Source organism: Nipponia nippon, unplaced genomic scaffold (assembly GCF_047370975.1).
Source record: "Nipponia nippon isolate SJK-2023a ecotype South Korea unplaced genomic scaffold, ASM4737097v1 scaffold_2, whole genome shotgun sequence".
In the NCBI taxonomy this organism is placed as follows: Eukaryota; Metazoa; Chordata; class Aves; order Pelecaniformes; family Threskiornithidae; genus Nipponia; species Nipponia nippon.
Genome location: NW_028262336.1, coordinates 61,124,286 through 61,143,874, shown reverse-complemented (window position 1 = coordinate 61,143,874; position 19,589 = coordinate 61,124,286). Strand labels below are relative to the sequence as shown.

Below are 19,589 nucleotides of genomic sequence, written 5' to 3'. Positions count from 1 at the left end.
CCTCCTTCCCGCATTAACTTTTTGGCCTACGGACAAATTTCCCCTCCCCTTTCCCAGAATAAGCCCTTACAAGAGTGGGTGGCATTTATGAAGTTAGCCTCTAACTTAGCTGACTGGCCTTCACTGAGGTTTGTCTATAGTTAATGGAAAGAGAGAGGTTCCTTCAGACATCAGGTGAAAGCACCTTAGGGTTTAGCTCTTTCATCTTCATCTGGTGGGGTCACTCTTGCTTCACTGAATGCAAGAATTTAAAGAGATGAGCAAGCTAACTCAGACTTGTACCTAAAGTTAGCAGTAAAACCACTTTCTTAGAGACCAGATCTGATCTCCAAACGCCTTTTAGAGACCAGATACTTGATTCCCTCATCTTCCTTCAGTGAAGTAAAACAGGGATTGTGTGGACTGAAATACCCATGCACCAATCAGTCCTACCAGCCAGTTTTGCTGTGGAAGCAGCAGGGTCATTTTGCCGGTGGGTTCCCTCCAGGAGATTTTTAGCTTTTTTTTAGGAGTTTTTTTAGAAGGTTTTCAGAACTCAGGGCAAATAAACCTTTTTTATTTTTCTGAAAGTTTGCTTTCAGCCTTTCCATCTCCCAGCCCAATTATTTCCATTGTTCCTCAATGCCGTAGAAACCAGAGCTCAACATGCAGGCTCCGGTGACGTGATCCTTGGTACTAAAGGGTGGGAAGGGCAGCGTGGTCTGCACTCTCTTGAAGCTAATGCTGGCTCGGGCGGCTGCAAGCTGCCATGAGGGCCATCCCCTTTCAGTCTGGCCGCGGTGAATGCGAACATTACTATGCTCAGTTATTTACCTCGTTCTGTGTTGGAGGTTGCTGCTTCTGCAGAGGGAAAGCAGACCTGTACCTTGGCTGCTGCATCCTGTAGACAATTTGAATTTAACACAAAAAAGAGTCTGCACAAGGATGCCAAAGTGGAAACTAGACTGTCTACAGTGTGGGCATGGTAGCAATTCCGGCAGAGGTGTATCACAAAGCTCAGGACAGCGATGTCGCAAAACACTGAAGCTGGACATGGGTCAAAGCCCTGGTATGTGCTGGGTCAAACCATTCTTTAAACCATCTGTTTTGTCCTAATTTTGTCCTAATCTAAAACTGGTTGGTCGGAAGTACAGAGCTGCCTGAGGTCTTTAAAGTTTTAAAGGAGCTTAAAACGAGCTGTCTTGGCTAGCAACTAATGTAACTTCCTGAGCTATCGTTCTCATTTATGCCATGACGAAGATCCCATAGGATAATACTTGTTTTTGCTAACTGCGTGCCAAACACCCAAACACCTTGCCAGGCTACGGCTAATATTAACAATCTCAAGTGAATCACATAGTTGAACAGCCACAGGAAAATGTGTGCAAGTCCTGCAATAAAGCCTTTTGGCTATTTTATTTTATTCTACAAATAAAGACAACTGTCCATCATTAAATGGAAAAAAATAATAGTTTGAGTTGTATATAGCATGAAACAGTAGTTCCCTTCACAAAAACATTTCTAATTCATTAGTTTATTACAAAATATCCACTCACAAAAAAGCACAAGCACGATCTTTATACTTGTGAAATGAGTTGATATTTCATATACAAAATAATTTCCACATAATTCCATATAATTTTATTTTATATAGAAATAGGTCATTATTACAACAGCTGTACAATACACTACTTTTTATTTAATAATTACATAAAATCTTTCTTAGAAACATATCAACAGAAAACATACAAAAAAAGCGAAAAGTGCATTTCTTTTTTTTCCCCCCAAAGGAAAATTCAATCCTAAATGTTATAATGAAAGAGATATGTAATAGTCTGCAGCATCCCGAGTCAGTGGGCCAAAACACAGTGCATATTTCGCAGAGACTTGCAGTGGGCGAGTTATTTAGGTTGAAGAAGGATCCTTGTTGTACTATTGGAGAGTTGCATGATTGTGCTTACAATTTGAGTTCTCCTTTGCAGTCACAATTCATATCGAAAACAGTCCAGTGTGGGTTGTGGGGTTTTTTTTGTTTGTTTTTTTTTAGTAATGAAGAACAGTTAGGGTAAGCTGCATAATACTTTTCAGATTCTAAATCAAGGGTTATGAGCTGTAGACCATCTTCACCAATGACTGGGCTTTCTCCTCCACTGGATGTGCTAATTTGGCCACAAGAATAAGGAAACAAACTTCTCTTTATAGAAAGTGCCTAGGTTTTGTCCTCTGTGCAGTTGTGCAAAATAATAACAATAATCATAATAAAAATAATCTCTTGTTCTCTCCTCAATAGACCTTTGACGCAGTGCTTTTCATACACAAAAGAAGAACTGAAACAGTGAAGGCCAGGTACCTCATGAGCCTGTCGACAGTCTTTTGGAATTGCCAGATAGCTTTCAGAGTGACATGCCGAGACTGAATGCCTCCTCCTGTGCACCCGTTGACGATGGAGGCTGCACAGGATAGTGTTCCTTTTGATTTTGCTCTGTCAGAACATACTGTGCTCACGAGACAGCGCAAACTGAATCCAGCATGCTGTAAACGCGCTGTCTGTGGCAGTCTGCACTCTGTGGCGTACTTCTGTCATAGAGCTTTGAAAGAAATGCTTGTGCAAAAGCCAAAACAGTAAGTACAAAGTCATTCTCTTCTGCCTCGTCTGCCCATTGGTTAAAGCTAATCGTGCATTGATTGTGCTGGTGGGACTCTATCGCAGTGGCTGTGGTAAATTTGATGATTCTGATAAGCTATTGCTTCTTCTTGATGTTAGTTGCTGCTGCTGCTGCTGTGTCTGATACCCCATATTTCCTTGCTGTGGCGAGTAAGATGGCAGGAGCAAAGAATCAGGTTGCTCATTGTGCAAAGAACTTGGTGTTTGCACCTACAGATAAAATAAAATTCATTGTGGCGTTCGATTCTTTCACATGTTAAAGCTCTTTGTCCTCAATGTACAGGGTGCTTAAAAATACTACTAGTTTGCTGGCTTTTATTTCTGGGGCTGTTTGGCATGGGGTTAGCTTATCTAACGCTAGAAGGAATGGACATAAATTGCAACAAAGAACATTACAATTAGGCATTGAGAAAGGTTTTCCAATAGGAATGCACTGCCTAGGATTTGCAGGTTATCCTGTGTCATTTCTGACACAGATGGAGGATAGAAATAAATGAAACAGGGGATCCTAGTATACCTCATGCTGTCCCTTCTAGCCTTCCTTTTTGTGAGTTTACAGTAGGGTGTGACCTTGCCGTGGTGAGGTCGATGTGAATTTTGCAGATGCTTTTATTGGGAATGGTATCTGCCATAGTTTTTTCATTAATTCTCAGCTATGAAAAGGATTTCATTTCAATAACGAGTTTAATCATTTGAGGTTGATGATACTCTTTCAGTGATGCCAGTGGATACGTGATGAGGTTTTATAGACTCAGTTCAGCTCCTTTTGAGTTAATACAGAGACACCTCATTTCCCCCCTTCCCCTTTACGGGGGAATGTGCTGAATTAGGTCAAAAAAATAAGTGTTTTTACATCTTCAAATCACCTGGCTCTTCCAGGCAGTGTGCTCCAGTTTATCTTCTTTGCCTTGTGGAGTTGAGAAAATATGTTAATTTACTGAAGGGATCCAGATATCTGATCCAGATCTCATTTTATGTCGATGCTGGTAATTAAAAATCATCTTTTGACTTGTAAACTAAGCAAATTTTATACTGAATAAAGAGTACAGAATAAATCCTAAGGCAGCAATTTTCTCTGTCTAGAAATACACTTTAAATATATCCTGGATAATCTGATTATGTTTCCAATGTACAGAATTAGTAATTTCCTTTTAAACATTCTGACCGTTCTCACTGCTCCCTTGCTATACTGGAAGGGTACACGACACTGTATCAGTGTCTTGCACATCTCAGTATCTCTAAAATGGCCATTTCTGCCACGATCAGGCTCCCGCTGAAACCCGGGGCCCCGTTTGCACAGCCCGTTCGCCTTATTACTCTGGGCGCACATCTTATACATCGTCCCCTTTGTCCTACCCTACCTGCAGGTAGCGTTGTTGCTGATGCTGTTGGTGCTGGAGTTGCATAGGTGGCAGAGAGGATGGCTGGGAAGGAGGCGTAGTGGCGAACCCTTGGTTTAACACTGCCTGTCCCATCAGTACGATTGGAGAGCTGCTGCTGGAAGTCTGCACTTCCAAACTTTGAAACATTTGTTGGGTTTGAGAATACCTGTGGAAGACAGACGCAGAACAATCAAGAACAAACTGTTGGAAGCAAAGGTCTTCTTAGGATAGGGATGGAAGTCCCTAGTCTTCATAAACAATTCCTAATAAAGGATTCCAGTGCACGGGACCTGCTAATATGAGCGACGGCACCGTTGGCAGCACTGTTTTCCCTTACTCTGCGCATGAGCTGGACTTGGAGGGCAGAATGCATCTCGCCTCAAAATCCAGACCACATTTTAGATTCATTAAAGATTCTGGTTTATGCATGTCTTCCCTTCAGCCACAGCATTCACATCCCAGGCTCATTAAACCAAATGGCCTTTGATTCTGTATTAACATGCCGAGCTCTGAACTGCAGCGAGAGAGAAGCAAGTACTCCTCCCCGTCTGCTGCCTGCGCTCCCCCGCGACTGCCTGTGGGGTGGTAATCTCTTGCAGAGAGATGGCGAGGGTTGATTACTTCTTAAGCTGCTCATATACATATTGCCAAGTACGGTCAGCTGTGAGCCACACTGCAGGAACAGAAGAAGCCTCTAGAAGTCCTCCGGAGCGAGGGATGGGACAGAAACAAAATACTCGGCTCCTCTTGCCAGTCTGCTTTTGCAAAGCAAGACTTATGTGTTGTTTTGTGGAAGGCTGTGGGCAAAACCACAATGGAGCTATTGCCAGGCCAGCCTAATTCTGTTTATCCTGTAATGGGTGATGAGATCATAGTGTGGCGTGTGTTCGCTCAACAGCTGTTCAACATTAGGGGTTAGTCAGAAATGCTACGGTTTGGGTACTTGTACTAGGATGCGAGCTCCTCAGAAAGGGTCCCGCGAGTCAGGACGTCTGCGTGAACTGGGAGATTATCTTTGGGATATCTTTGCAAATCAGGCCTCTTTTATTTGTTTAAAAGCAGATCTGAACTGCTGTATACTTAAAGTTGACAAATTTAACTCAAGATAATCTTAAACAGCAGTAGTGATGTTTAAAAAAAGAAGTACTGAATACCTGCATTCCTGAGGTAACATACAGAATTACTTTTAAAGTAATGATGTGCAAACAGTTGCCCATTACTTTAGCAGCTTGCAATTAAGTACAGTGACAAAAAACAGCTAAGAAAAAAAAAAAAAAGGGCATATTCTGACGGACGCTTTCTGCTCCCTTCATCCAAGTTTTGAGGAGACAAACAACTGAGGTGGTTTGTTCAGCAGCTTTCCCGAGAGCGCTCAGGCGCGGGGGCCCGTTGGTTCTTTCAGCGGTGCTGGTGCAGGCGAGGCACAGCTCCAGGGGCGCTACGCCAGCCTCTCGCTGCCCGGAGAGCAGGGGCTTTCTTGGCGCTGGTCGTTTCAACCGGGCCAGTGCTGGCTTTCTCTCTCACGTTCACCTCGGTGGGTCAGAATCTCCAGCAGCCAAGCAAGCGCCATGCGAGGGAGAGAGATTCCCGCAGCCTTGGCTTGTGACAAGGCCCCTGGCACGCTGCGTGTCCCGACGGGCGCCGGCAGGGCAAGGCCGACCCGGGGGCCGGCAGGCAGGCTCAGCACAGTAACGCGTCCCCGATACTTAGAACTACTTCGTCACCTCACTAAAGAAGGCCGTTCCCCCTCAAAAGCAGCAACTTGGATGTTTGGTCTGTGCCAAGTCACGTACTTAGCCTGGGATCCCGCCATGCTGAGGTCTGGAGGGTGTCTTGCGTTACAGGACCCGGGCATCATGGGCTGGATCGGCTGGCTGAGCAGCAGTCTGGCGCGTGGAGGAAAGAAAAAGTGACAGGGCTGTAACGGAAGGACCGCGCAAAACCCCGCGTTTCGGAAACAGAAACGGGAGGCTTTCGCAGGCGCGGCGCGAGGCTGAGCGCTAGGAGAGCTGGTGCCTGGCTGGGCGCGGGGATTCCAGGGAGCGACCCGCGTTTTGCTGCTGCTGCTGCTGCTGCTGCTGGGAACGGGTGGCCTCTGCGGGAGCTGCCTGGCTAGCAGGACGTCGCTGGTTCGGTTCGCCTGCCTGGCTGGTGCCGAGGTCCCGGCCCTCCTCCCTGCCCACCCGGGGGCGCCGGAGGGAAAGCGGGGCCGTCCCCCCACCCCGCGGCCGGCAGGCCGGGGGAGGCGCGGCAGCCGGGGCGGCGCACGCCGAATCCAAACCGAGCGCTGCTGGGGTCCTCGTGCGCGGCGGCTGGGGCTCAGGCCGAGGCCCGGGGGGCGGGCAGGCCTGGCTCCGCGTCGCCCCCGGGCCGTGCCGCGCCGGGCCGGGCCGCGCGGGTCCGTACCTGAGCTGCTGGTCGTGGCTGCAGGCGGGGGCGGGCGGGCCGGGGGTGCCGCCCCGCGGCAGGGCGGCAGGGGGCGCCGCGGTGCCGCCGCCGGCGGGGGCTGCGGGGAAGGGCGGGGGGGCGCCGCGGGGGGGGCGGCCGCCGCCCGGCGCCAGCTCCGCGCTCCTCGGCGCCTTCGGGCCCTGGAAGAGAGCGGGGAGAGAGCGGAGCTCCGTCACGGCCCGAGCCGCGGCGGGGAGGGAGCCCGGCGGCACGGACCGTCAGAGCGCGGCGGGGGCGCCATCGCCCTTCATAGCCGGCGGCGCGCCCACCCGGCCGCTGCCGGGGTACAGGGAGCGAGGGCCCTCCGGCCGCCCGCCGCCGCCGCCCGCCGCCGCCCGCCGCTGCGCCCTGCCGGCCTGCAAAACCCGGGGCCGGGGCCGGGGCCGGGGCCGGGGCCGGGGCGCTGGGGCCGGGGCGCTGGGGCCGCAGAGCCGCCTCGGGCCGCGCGGCTGGGGAGGCAAACGGCACCGGCCCAGACGCGAGCAAAGTCAGGGGTGTTAGCGCTGCCGTAAAAGCCCAGTGACGGGAATAAACCTTACTAAAGAAAAAAAAAAAAGGTGTTTTTTTCCTATTTATAATATGGATACTATTTTATTTATTTATTTTTGTTTATTAAGGATGCGGCTACGTTTGCCGCACACTCGGGTAGCAGAAATAGGAGCTAAGTTTTCTGCGACGGGAGGTACAACAGGTGGGTGGAAGAGCGAAAGCTGGAAATGCTGAGAAACCAGCAATAAGACAAAAAAAACCCGTGCCCAACCTACTGGCTCTCGCAGATCTCAGTTACTACTGACTGAGGCTGCACTTTATTTCCCTGTGCAGGAGCCCGCCAGGCTCACAGCCTGGGGGCCTGGCACAAATCTGAGCATGTCCCACCTGCGTGCCACCACGGCAGGCTGCCTGCCTGGCGTTGGTGGCGTCCGACTGGCAGCAAGCGGGGGTAACGCTCCTTTGCAGAGGTCGCCCTGCTGACACCACCACTGCTGGTTTCCAGTGTGGTTGGTCAGGTTTCTTTCAGGATCAGCTGCAGAACAGTGTCACCCACACCTTTTGCGTGCCCCACCCCTGCTCAGTTGTCAAGCTGAAAGCGCTGCTCAAGTAACCCTCCTTGCTGAGGTCTTACAAAGGGGATTTAAGGTAAAGTAAATGCTGTAGGGAGGCCTTTTATATAGGCTGCCCTTACACAGGAGAACAGGGAAGGAAAGGCAAAGGCACCCTTACAGGACTGACGTGATTTCACTTGCTTGTTTAATAACAGCTCAGTGTCTTCTTTCCGTATAAATGCTTCTCTATTCAAAGAAATGATTACCTGGCTCGATATCACGCTTGCTTCTCTCAGTGCTTGCTGGTTCGCTGTTTGCGAAGATGCAATTTGCCCTTGAAGTTGAGGACTGGGGACAAGCTGCTGCTGAGAAATGGCCCCTGACCTCTGCTGTAGCTGTTGTGGCTCTGGCTGCTGAGTATTGCTAAAGCTCAGGGACACCGTCGGCTGCTGTAGGAACATCTGGAAAAGAAGGGGGGAGGGTTTATTTACATAGCCCAGCTGTCTTGGGTAATGAAGGTGACAGAATTAAATCCAAAGATACATTCTAAAATAAAGTTACCACGTTTCTGGATTCACTGTGCATTTACTGTTAGTTGGAAATCACCTCTCTTTCCTACGCTAACAGTTCTGCTGTCTGGGGTTTCTTGATTTCTTGTTCTGCAAGTGCACTCGTGACTCGCAAAATGTGTCCTGAAGGTACAAGTCCTCTCTCCGTGGGGCAGGCACAGCCCTCCTACGAGCAGTTCCCTGTACATTCACCGTGTTCTGGGGCATCCTGACCAGAGAGAAGAGGGTACCTCCATGTCTTTTCAGTCCTTTCCTTTCTCCTTTCAACAAAATCAGCCTGCCTCTCAGACAGGGCTGCTTTTGAATTTGTCTCTGGGAATTCAACACCTTACATACAGTTGGGCTGTCGAATGTTTTTAATGAGGCCACAGCCAGGCCAGAGCTGTCCGTGTTGAATGGCCGTGTCCTTATCACTGAGAAGATGTGTAAACAGACAGTCACTGTCATTTATCTGATTTCCCATCAGGTGACTGTCAGCCGGTGTTCTTCCTAACCGTGCCGTGCATTTGACTTGTGCAAAAGAGCTGGCAGCTCCTCTGTTAGTGTTTCTGTAAACGATATACTCTGATGCCTGCATTGCAAGATGAGGCTTTCTTCTTTAAAAGGTGTAGGGCTTGGGAATTTTTGCTTTTCTAGGGGCTATTTCTTTTATTAGAGCTGTACAGAGGGAAAAGGCATCTTTTAAAACTATGAATTATTAATGCTACAAGCTATCTTTGCAATATTTCAAACCTAGCCTCTTGCCACCAAGGACTGTATGGAGGTACGCGTCCCAGGTAGTTGAAGGCATTTTTGGATCTGATTCTGATTCCACGCCACTGCTACACGTGTGGAACTCCATTAATTTAAGTGGAGCTGCTTAGGGTTTAAATGAAATCAGAATCACAATTATTCTCTTCATTATTCATCCATCAGTCCCATGCCTAGCAGTACATTTGAGGTACGCCCAGTAATTAGTACACCTTTCTGCAGCTTATTGCTATATTAACAATTCCCTAAACTATCATGTCCCCTCTAATTTTTCTTGGAAAAAACCCATACCTTTCTCCAAAGGACTGGCATGACGCATTGCTTTTCTTTGCATAAATATGGGTTGATCCATCATATTTGTACTTATTTATCTAGCTTTTAAAACATAGTTTTTATTTAAATATGATAAAATTTTAATGAATTTCTGTGTACCAAGATTTTACTCAGAAAAAGCTTACATTAATCAGCTGAGAGAGGGGGGCAATTAAAGAAAATGTTAATGGACCCTAAAGCAACGGCTTGTTTCAGGTGCTGTAGGCTAACCACATCTCAACGATGTCTGATAGAAATAAATGGGTCAAGTAACAGAGTTGGGGCTGCTCACAGCAGGTCTGAAACTAGCTCCGAGTGTTTTCTTTTAAACACTGAGTTTGGAGCCATTACATATCAGAAAGACAGATGGTCTTGCAACTTCTGCCAAGTAAATAGGTCTTATTATGAATAAATCAAAGACGGAAATTATGAAAATTCATTTTCTTGTTTATTTTCTGTATATAGACACTAAGCTTTGGCCATGTTTAGTAAATGAACTCACTTGATTAGCTCTAGCAATGAAACTGGTTGCCATTGATATAAAATTTGATACAAACCATTTAATGTAAAATTCAGAACAGGTACAGCAAGTGATGTGTTTCAAAAATGTGATGGGGAGTGTGAGCCCGCCGGTACTGGCCAGATCACCGCAAATTAAGACCTTTAGGAGGATTATCTTAGAATCATAGAATCGTCAAGGTTGGAAAAGACCCTTAAGATCATCGAGTCCAACCGTCAACCTATCACTGCCAAGTCCATCTATACCATGTCCTCAAGCACCGTATCTATCCGTTCTTTAAATACCTCCAGGGATGGAGACTCAACCACCTCCCTGAGCAGCCTGTTCCAATGCTCGACCACCCTCTCGGTGAAGAAGTTTTTCCTAATGTCTAACCTAAACCTCCCCTGGCGCAACTTGAGGCCGTTTCCTCTCGTTCTGTCACTTGTTACTAGGGAGAAGAGGCCGACCCCCACCTCGCTACAACCTCCTTTCAGGTAGTTGTAGAGAGCCATAAGGTCTCCCCTCAGCCTCCTCTTCTCCAGGCTAAACAACTCCAGTTCCCTCAGCCGCTCCTCATAAGACTTGTGCTGTAGACCCTTCACCAGCTTCGTTGCCCTCCTCTGGACACGCTCCAGCACCTCCATGTCCTTCTTGTAGTGAGGGGCCCAAAACTCAACACAGTATTTGAGGTGCGGCCTCACCAATGCCAAGTACAGGGGCACTATCACCTCCCTGGTCCTGCTGGCCACACTATTCTTGATACAGGCCAGGATGCCACTGGCCCTCTTGGCCACCTGGGCACACTGCTGGCTCATGTGCAGGCGGCTGTCAACCAACACCCCCAGGTCCTTTTCCGCCAGGCAGCTCTCCAGACACTCCTCCCCCAGCCTGTAGCGTTGCATGGGGTTGTTGTGACCCAAGTGCAGGACCCGGCACTGAGCCTTGTTGAATCTCATGCAGTTGGCCCCGGACATCTTATGTGTCCTTCCTGTATGTGGCGCACAGTGCTGGAGAAATGCTAAGTTCATCCAATGCAACATCGACATCTATTGATGCAAATGTCAGGCAGGGCGTGAACTTGTGGCAAATGACTTACTCTGCCTCCGTGTGTGCCTTACTTCCAGATGAAGGCCAAGGATCTTATCCTTGAAAGAAAGCAGAGTAACCTACTTTGCAATTACCAGAGTGTACCACTGGGTAGGAACGTGCACGGTTAATGGATGGCAGCTAACATGCTATAAATTTACAACCAAGTTTATCCCAGTAAACCAATTTTGTTTGTTCATGTGTTCGTACCCTGAGAGGGCTCTGAGTGTTTCATACCTAGGGACCCTCTCTTGCATTATAATGGCCAAAGCAGCGTTATTACCTTCTGAACATAAATGTCCTGGAAAAAACAAGCTCAGGGCAGGAAGCGATGGTGCCATTTAACCCGTGTCCCTGCAGAACTGGAAGACTCTAGATGCCTCATCAAAACAAGAGTTAACCTGAGAGAGGATCAAAGCCTGGAATTTCTACCTGCTAGTTAAGCCTAAAAGCAAGAACATGCTTCATTTGTACAAAACTTACTGGCGTTTTTTCATAATGTGCCTCTTTTGTGATATGTGCCTGAATTCCCCCGAAACACTGAAATATGGCAGCTTTAAATAAGAACAGAAACCCCCTAATAAAGAATGAAATATTTCCCAGTCTGAGCCAATCCAAGTAGATAAATTAGCAGCCCCCTAACTGCACTGCTGCTAATGACATGTCTTGTGGCTGATTTCTGCGGACTGCAAGGTCAGTGAAGCATCTTACAAATATTTTTTAATTGGCCAGATTGTTAACATACGCAGCAAAGCAGCGAGGGAGGGGAGGGACCCTCTGACACTGCTGCCCCCGCCTTCCGAGATAGATGGTCCCTACAGCTAATGGATGAATCACGTTGGCAAGACATCGTGAGGAAAATGGCTCTTTGACTTTACCTGTCCTTTGGATAATCGGGGGATTATAGCCTTCGGGCTCATCATTACAGACATCAAGACGCTTTCTTTATGTAAAATATGGGAAGATGAGAAGCACAGCACTGGGAAGCTGAGATTCACTGACTTCGAAGGGAGCCTGGTTTGCAAATGATGGGTGGCTGCAGACGGTCTCGTTTGTAGTTCTTGCAGGCTGGTCAGGCTCAGCCCTTCTGCCTTCCTCCCCATCCGCAATTCATTAGCTAGACTGTTCAAATCTGGAGCAGACACAGCATCCTTCAGACTTCTGAGGTTACTCTTGCTGCTCCTGTCCTTCATACTTTCGTTTGTCAGGAAAAGCAGTAACAGGGATTTAATGGAGTTTTGAACACTTTTGTTCAGGGCCCACAACCCTCCTTCTAGTTTCATCTTTCATCGCACAAGGCTCTTGGAAATAGTTTCTAACGCAGACTACCGTGCTCAACATCTGTCCAGTTGGGAAAGCGTTTCTTGGTGGACTGCCGTACTGCAGTTTTGAAGATCTCTGAAGGAAATGGAAATGGGGCTTAATTCTCTGCAGAGCTACTTGTACACTTTTGTGTGGAAGGGAGTGAACCAGTGGGGAAGGTATGCTAATAAATCAGCTAACGAGGGAAAACCGGAGAACACTTCCCCCTTTTCAGACAGCCTACGGCACTCCCCCATGCTTACAGATCTTCTATGCAGAATATTAAAGAGATCAGAAATGTGCTTGATAGTAATGCTCGCCTATTTGCTACTATGCTTTGTAGCTCTGATAACAGACACAGATCAATGTCTGCAGACATCCAGCTCTCTGAATGATGAAATCTGTGCGGCAAAGCACGTGGCTGGATTTCTGATTTAACAGTTTACTCCTCGCTGCTTGCGAGTCACAAAAGCGCTGCATGCAAAAGCGTGAGGCTTTCTTTTAAGTTGCCCCTAGCCAAATAAGACAAAGCTAATTCCTGGTCTCACTCTCTCCCTATAACAGCACAGTAGTTTCTTTGGGTCATTTTAACCTAGAGAAAGTGGGAGTAGGAAGAGGCCCTGGCCACGAGTCAGTGTGACCGCTCACATCTCATCGCCTTGTTAGATTGCTCTGAGGAAACTGAAAGGCACCCGAAGGACAGAGGATGACCCTCCCCGTCCAGCATTGCCCCTTCAGGCAGATATGCAGCCCCTGCATTTCCGAGCTGCCCTCTGGTCCCCCTGCCTCTCAGCTCTGCATCTGCAGTAAGCTGGGAAATGGTCAGCACTAACATCAGAGAACTGGTACTGGTCTGAAAATATATTCCTCTTGGTCCAATCTGGTACAGTCTTTGTGGAGGAGAGGATCACCCAAAAGGTAACTCAGAGCTACAAACTGGTACGGGGTGGGCAGTACAGAACTACCCACCATTTACCCACTGGGCCTCCTCTTATGTCTGCTTGAGCTCCCCGTGAGCGTATCTATCTGAGAATCTGTCCCACGGTCTTTGGGTTATTAAATGCACCATAGTGCATATAGGAGACAGCTATGTCAAAATAAAATCCGTTCCCTGCATATAAGAATGTGCTCTGATCTTCTATTTTTGCCTGAAATATGAAAAAAAAAAAAAAAGGATGGGTGTATGTGACTATTCAAGACTTCACCAGGAGAGAGTAATGGTTTTCACCCAATTAAAAAGAGAGGAAGTGAGAATATCATGTCTCTTGATATTCATGATAACAATAATAGTTTTCAGACATATGACATGATTCTGAACTGAAGGCCAGTTAATTGCAGAGAGACTTTCCCTTCCCATTAATCAAAGTCAGTGCAGAAGCAATAGAAGAAACGCACTGAAGTTAAACCTGGTCTACCTATATGCTTATAAGGCACCAGGAACAGAAAGGCCTGGTTTTGGGACCCACCATCGCTGTGCTGTCTTAGAGCAGTGCATATGCAGCAACTTAGGTGGCAAAGTTTCTGGTTTGGCGTCACCGATCCCTTAATTTCCTAAACATACAATCCCAATTTGTTTTAATATGTGAAACTGCATTTCACAGATGCTGATGGCGGGTGAGAGTCTATTTCTGTGGAAGCTGGGAGCAAAATTCCCACTGACTTCAGCAGGTCTCAGGTTTTCATCCTGTGCTTAAAATGTTCTTTGAGACACTCGTTTCTGTGACAGAGCTTGTCCTCTGAAAAAATCTTGTTAGTACAATACTCACAGTGGGTCCCCAATGCAACATTTCTAGCAAGGGTCATGGGTCCCCAATGCAACATTTCTAGCAAGGGTCATTTAACCTGGCATTCACAGTTAAATTATGAGGAACGTAGCAGTCATCACCCCATGTTCAGAAAACTTCCATAAAACTGGATGATTTGTCCATTTGTTGTTAAGTGAAACCTGCGATGTACTGAACTGCGCTTGCTATTATTTCTGAGGTTTGGTAGACAAAAGGCGTAGTACAAAGCAGATACTGTACATGGTGAATTAAAAGCAGATACTGTACTTAGTGAATTCTAGCTCTGTGTAGGAGGTATCAAAGGCAGAAGAAGAGCAGGCTCAGTCAGCTTCGCCCTAAAGGCTTAAGCTGGTCCAGTGAGGAACAAATTCAGACACCTCCCAGGTGTGAACAAATGAAGGTCAGCAGAGGTTTGGGGGTTTTTAATGTGACAAAGAAATTAATCTCTTCTGCTCTGTATCCGGGCTGGGGTAGGGTCAGGAAAACAGGGAGTGAATGAAAAGAAAGAGATGCGCACTGCCTGAAGGAGGGCTCTTGGCTAAGGAAGAGCTGGACAGACAAGATACCGAGCACGAGTGATGCCAACGTGAAGCAAGCAGTGACTGGATGGAAGGTAATGAACTGGAGAGCCATAACCATTGCTGAGTCTGAACTTGTACACTTTTCTATGACAGCTGCTCAGCCTGAAGACTCAGTAGGTAAAGTATTAAAATGCTACTGTAAATGACCCAAATTCTTCTCCTCCTCCTAAGGTTGAGATATTTCTTCCTTCTCTTCTTCCAGACAGCTCTTAAATCTTTCTTGACATAGGTTACTCAAGAGGCTTTCAGAGGGTAACATCCCCATTCAGATGAACTGCTTTCCACACGTCCAGACTTCCTGGACTCTTGAGCTAATTTTAAGTTGCCAACCTTATCAATGGCTATGCGAGAGAGGATGCTGTGCTCTGCCCCTCCCAGCAGTAACGCACCTGGACGCTGGAGTCCTGGACCAGGCAGAGCTGCTCCTGTATCTTCTGGAGCTCCTCCTGCTGCCATCGGATGTTGGCCTGCAGGATCCGGGTCCGCTGCTCTAGCTGGTCCTTAATGGTCTGGAACATGCTGAACTGTGCCGAGAACTGAAAAAAAAAAAGCGGGGGGGGAATCAGTCAGTATGATACAAACAGGCCTCAATAGAACATTGTTCTGTAAGAAGGTATTGTTTTCTTAATTGTAAATAAAGAAAATCACAGCCCAAAGGAATAAAAGACATGTTTGTAATATACTAACATCTAGGCAGAGATAAATCTTGTCTATTTTCAATTTTACGCACATATATTAAATTGTCTGAGTTAGAGTGATCTGCTTACAACTGACCCTGTTCCGTTAGGGAATTATCAGAAGGACTGTTTTTGAGAGTATGCTACTTCAAAATATCAAGAGCATCTTAACTGGATGGCAAATGAGTTCATTGTTTTTATTAGCTTGTAGTTTGGAGCCCTTAGCGTGGCATAACTGTATATTCCGGACATGGTTTACTAACGCTTTCCTTTTTCTGCACAGAAATAGCAGTGCTGCGATGGCTGATTCTGCTGATGACTTACTATAGCATCACGCAACAGCTGACAACCATAAACATTTTCTAGATTTCTACAGCTGAGTAGTAGTCAAGCTACAAGAAATACTCATTAAGTTATTTTTATACATGACATAGAATGAACAGCTCAGCTCAGTGGGAGAAAGGCTATTCTAAATAATAATATAAAATGGAGATCACTACTCGGGGTCAAGAAGAAAGTGCAACCTCCAGTAGCAGCAATACTTGGCACAAAGTGGACTCATTCCTCATTCAATAAGCACAGAGGGGACTAACACAGCAATAAATTCCTAGTTTTATTTGGTGTTTTCGGGTATGATTCAAAGATCACCAAAGTTAATTATTACTTTAATAGGCTTTGGAATAGTTGCTTTGCCTGAGCTCATATTTCAAAAGTAAAAAACAGTCTTTGGAAAAAAAAAACCACTTCAAAAAGTCTGTAAGCTTTTCTGTAATCAAGGCAGCCACGAGTGTCCAGGCAAACGAAAAATAATAATTTTGCTGTGACTTGAAAACGATGCCCTGTTCCCGTGGTTGTTCCAGTGGCTCTGTGCTGGCGGGTGAACGGATGCACAGTGCTGGAGCCTTCCTGCTCCATGGAGGTGCATCTGCCTACAACATTCCTGGCTTTTTAATAGGAAAACAAAAATGGTAACAAGAAGAGAATTAAGGAGAGCTCTGGTGCTAGCAACACTGTGCAGTTAAATGAAATTTCTGGCTACTTAGAGAAATCTAAATGTGACAGGTCAGATTTGTATCAGCTAACTGCTTTGCCTTAAACAAGCTAAATACGTGAAATACCTTCACATTCCCTCCAGCAAAGCTGAAATCTCCAAGTACATGGCCTTTAGGTGAGAAAGGATGAGAACTTCAGAGGGTTTATTTCTATTTACGAGGTGGAGGGCAGCTTTCCCACACAATCTGGGAGTTCACCGCTCAAAGAATGGTGGCAAGGTGGAGGGGAGCTTCATGGCCAGTCCTGCTTGGGGGGAAGGAGGGCTGCTAAGGTGGCCCGGGCAGTTGCTGCTGGCAGAGACCCTCAGAGCCCACTTTGGTGGCAGAGGCATCTGCGAGTGCTCACAGCTTGCACCGCCGGACCAGGGAGATAATGTGAGCACTTGGCCTCCGGTGCCGTCATCCACGGCGTTTTTGCCTTCAAACAGCAGTACTGTCATCTGCAACCCCGTCCTCTCCCAGAGAAGAAAAATGGTGTCAAAGCTCCCAAAGGGAAGTTTGTGTTACTTCTAATTGGTGTTAAAGGGGAGAAGTCAGAGTGGGGTCTCCCTTTTTTCCTAGTCCATGTATAAAGTATTAACCCGAGGAATGGACGAGTCGAAACCTCTGATGGTTGGGAAGAAGGACAAGCGACTCAAAGGGGCGTCTGGTGCTGCTTGTTCTAGTCTCAATGTGGACCTGAAGGGTCCCAGGTACCCTGATTTTAGGAGTGGGAATGACGCTATGCAGCAAGGGCTTGCTTAGATGAGATGCAGCTAATTCCTGCTTTAACCTGGGTCCGTAGACAAGGATTTTTTTAAAAAGCCAAGTCTCACAGCCTAATTATCTCTATATGATCTCTGTTAGTGAGGAGTACTCTTAAGTCTTTAAAAGGATCCTTATCAGAAAGGAATTAAAAACAATGTTAGCCAAAAGCTTAATTTTAACTGCCTGGCTTGCTGATGGCAGACTTTCCATTAACATGTGAAGAACTCCTTGAAGACACTTTGGGAAAGGAACCCGATTTTCTTCAATTAATAAATGTAAGGAATTTTATAACAGATAATTTTATAAGCATTTTATACTTCAATAAGAAACAAAATCCATTTCCAGGCCTTAGTTTTGAATTTGAATTTGCTTTGCAAAGTTGCATGCAAAAATATATTGCTGTTGATTTTAAATTATTATTCCTTATTTTTTTTCCAGCACATTGTTATATTTAGCATATTCATCTAGTATTGTCTTTTTGTTCTCTTCTTAATGTGCTTTTAGTATTAATAAACTTAACAACAACAATTAGCTGGTCTACTAGAGTAAGAGCCATTACAGAAGACAAGGAACTTTCGCTTTTGCTTTTTTCCCTTTCCCACTCTAACCCCCAAATTTGTTGATAACTTTAGCCATGACCCCTGCGATTACAGAGCTTCTATTGTTTTTGTGCAATGTGACATTAACAGCAATTGACCTGCACTGGAGAGTATTTATCTCAAGATCATTAATGGCTCTACTAATTAAGGGAGAAATCTGTAACTGTATAGTAAATTAAGAGCTTAACTCAAAATGTTTCACAGAAAACACTGCACAGCTTTAACCCTGCCATTTGCATCAGCTGAAGTTGCTATCTGTCTCACTTGGGTATTTACAAACTTCCATAGGATCCTCGGAAAAGTGCACGTTATACACAGAAAAGTGCCAGCTTTCCACATACAGTCAAACATGGAAGACTAAACCTGTGAGATATCTGTAATTGCAGAGGACCACCAGTTTCATCAAGGTTTGTTAATGCGGACAAAAAACCCACAGTAATAATTTTAGTCTGGTTTCTTAAAAAAAAAAAAAGAGATGCTTTTGGGATTGTGTCAACAGGTGTTTGGGTAGGGATGAGCGCAGTCCACCAGGCTCAATGCGCCGGCGCTGACAGTCCAGCCAGGCTGTACAGCCCAGGGAGAGGGACCGGCACTTCTGGGCTGTGACTCCTCTCCTCCAGCATGGACATCTGAGAGAGGCCAGCTCGACCATGCCCGGGGAGGGGCATTTCTCTCTGCCCGGTGCCACCCCAGGGTGCCAGGGTTACTCTCTCTAGGTGCTGGGGGGCTGCAGCCAGGGGAGGGGACCTATGGCCCCTGCGTATGTCGGGATGGTCCCCCATTTCAGATGTGATGAACAAAAAGATGGACACCTCAAAGACATTCTGTTCCTACAGGTTTCATGACAACACGTAGTTGGGTAAAGAAAAGAGACCCTATTGAGAGCAGCCCTGAGGAGAAGAACTTGGGGGTGTTAGATGATGAGAAACTCAACATGACCCGGCAATGTGCGCTTGCAGCCCAGAAAGCCAACCGTATCCTGGGCTGCATCAAAAGAAGCGAGGGAGGTGATTCTGCCCCTCTACTCCGCTCTTGTGAGACCCCACCTGGAGTACTGCGTCCAGCTCTGGGGTCCCCAAGATAAGAAGGACATAGACCTGTTGGAGCGAGTCCAGAGGAGGGCCACAAAGATGATCAGAGGGCTGGAGCACCTCTCCTATGAGGACAGGCTGAGAGAGCTGGGGTTGTTCAGCCTGGAGAAGAGAAGGCTCCGGGGAGACCTTATAGCAGCCTTCCAGTACCTGAAGGGGGCCTACAAGAAAACTGGAGAGGGACTTTTTACAAGGGCACATAGTGACAGGACAAGGGGCAATGGCTTTAAACTGAAAGAGGGTAGATTTAGATTGGATATAAGGAAGAAATTCTTCACCATGAGGGTGGTGAGGCACTGGAACAGGTTGCCCAGAGAAGCTGCGGATGCCCCATCCCTGGAAGTGTTCAAGGCCAGGCTGGATGGGGCTTTGAGCAAGCTGGTCTAGTGGAAGGTGTCCCTGCCCATGGCAGGGGGTTTGGAATCACATGATCTTTAAGGTCCCTTCCAACTCAAACCATTCTATCTATGATTCTATGATTCTATTTATTTTTTAGCTCAGTTTCCTTTGAACCTTTCAACTTTCAATTCTTCTGGTCAATGCTAGAGACATGGAACAGAGTTGTCAGAGTCTCAAAAATACCAGGTTGCTGTAATTTCATGAAAGCTATAGTTGAGCAAAGGAGAGAGGGACCCGCTCGTTGCCCTCCTGCAGCGAAGGCTGGGTCCGTGCACCAGCCTTGCAAGGCGCAGCCCCTGGGAAACCAGGTTTCATTAGTTTTGCAGCTCACCAAACAACTTGTTCGTTCTTTCTGTCTTCTGAATAACACCTGTGCAATCCCAAACGGATTATTAGTGCTAATTATTATTCAGTCATCAACATCCGCTGTGTTGTAGGGGATTTTAATTTATTACAATGAGGAAGGCAAACAAACAAATATTCTAATAGGGAGCACTTGGTTTAAAGTAAACCATTTACATTCAGGTGACATCTAGTACTGTGCTGTCTGTTCATTCAGAGAAGCAAGGCAGAAGCTAAAACCGCATTTCGGTGGAGACAAAACCATCACAGCCTTTGCTT

General features: G+C 46.6%; 1 protein-coding gene across 2 annotated transcripts in view; it reads right to left on the bottom strand.

The window, feature by feature from the left end:
• Nucleotides 1-1,462: 1,462 nt before the first annotated feature.
• The window catches only part of NPAS2 (neuronal PAS domain protein 2), a 107,081-nt gene continuing 88,954 nt past the window's right edge, over nucleotides 1,463-19,589 (bottom strand). For both annotated transcript variants that reach the window (XM_087758490.1, XM_087758491.1), the window contains exons 16-21: nucleotides 14,793-14,939; nucleotides 7,784-7,978; nucleotides 6,433-6,614; nucleotides 5,820-5,912; nucleotides 4,006-4,192; nucleotides 1,463-2,854 (exon numbers count right to left, since the gene is read on the bottom strand). In XM_087758490.1, the coding sequence (XP_087614616.1) occupies nucleotides 2,681-2,854; nucleotides 4,006-4,192; nucleotides 5,820-5,912; nucleotides 6,433-6,614; nucleotides 7,784-7,978; nucleotides 14,793-14,939 (978 nt within the window). In that variant the 3' untranslated portion in view covers nucleotides 1,463-2,680. The remainder of the gene's footprint in view (nucleotides 2,855-4,005; nucleotides 4,193-5,819; nucleotides 5,913-6,432; nucleotides 6,615-7,783; nucleotides 7,979-14,792; nucleotides 14,940-19,589) is intronic.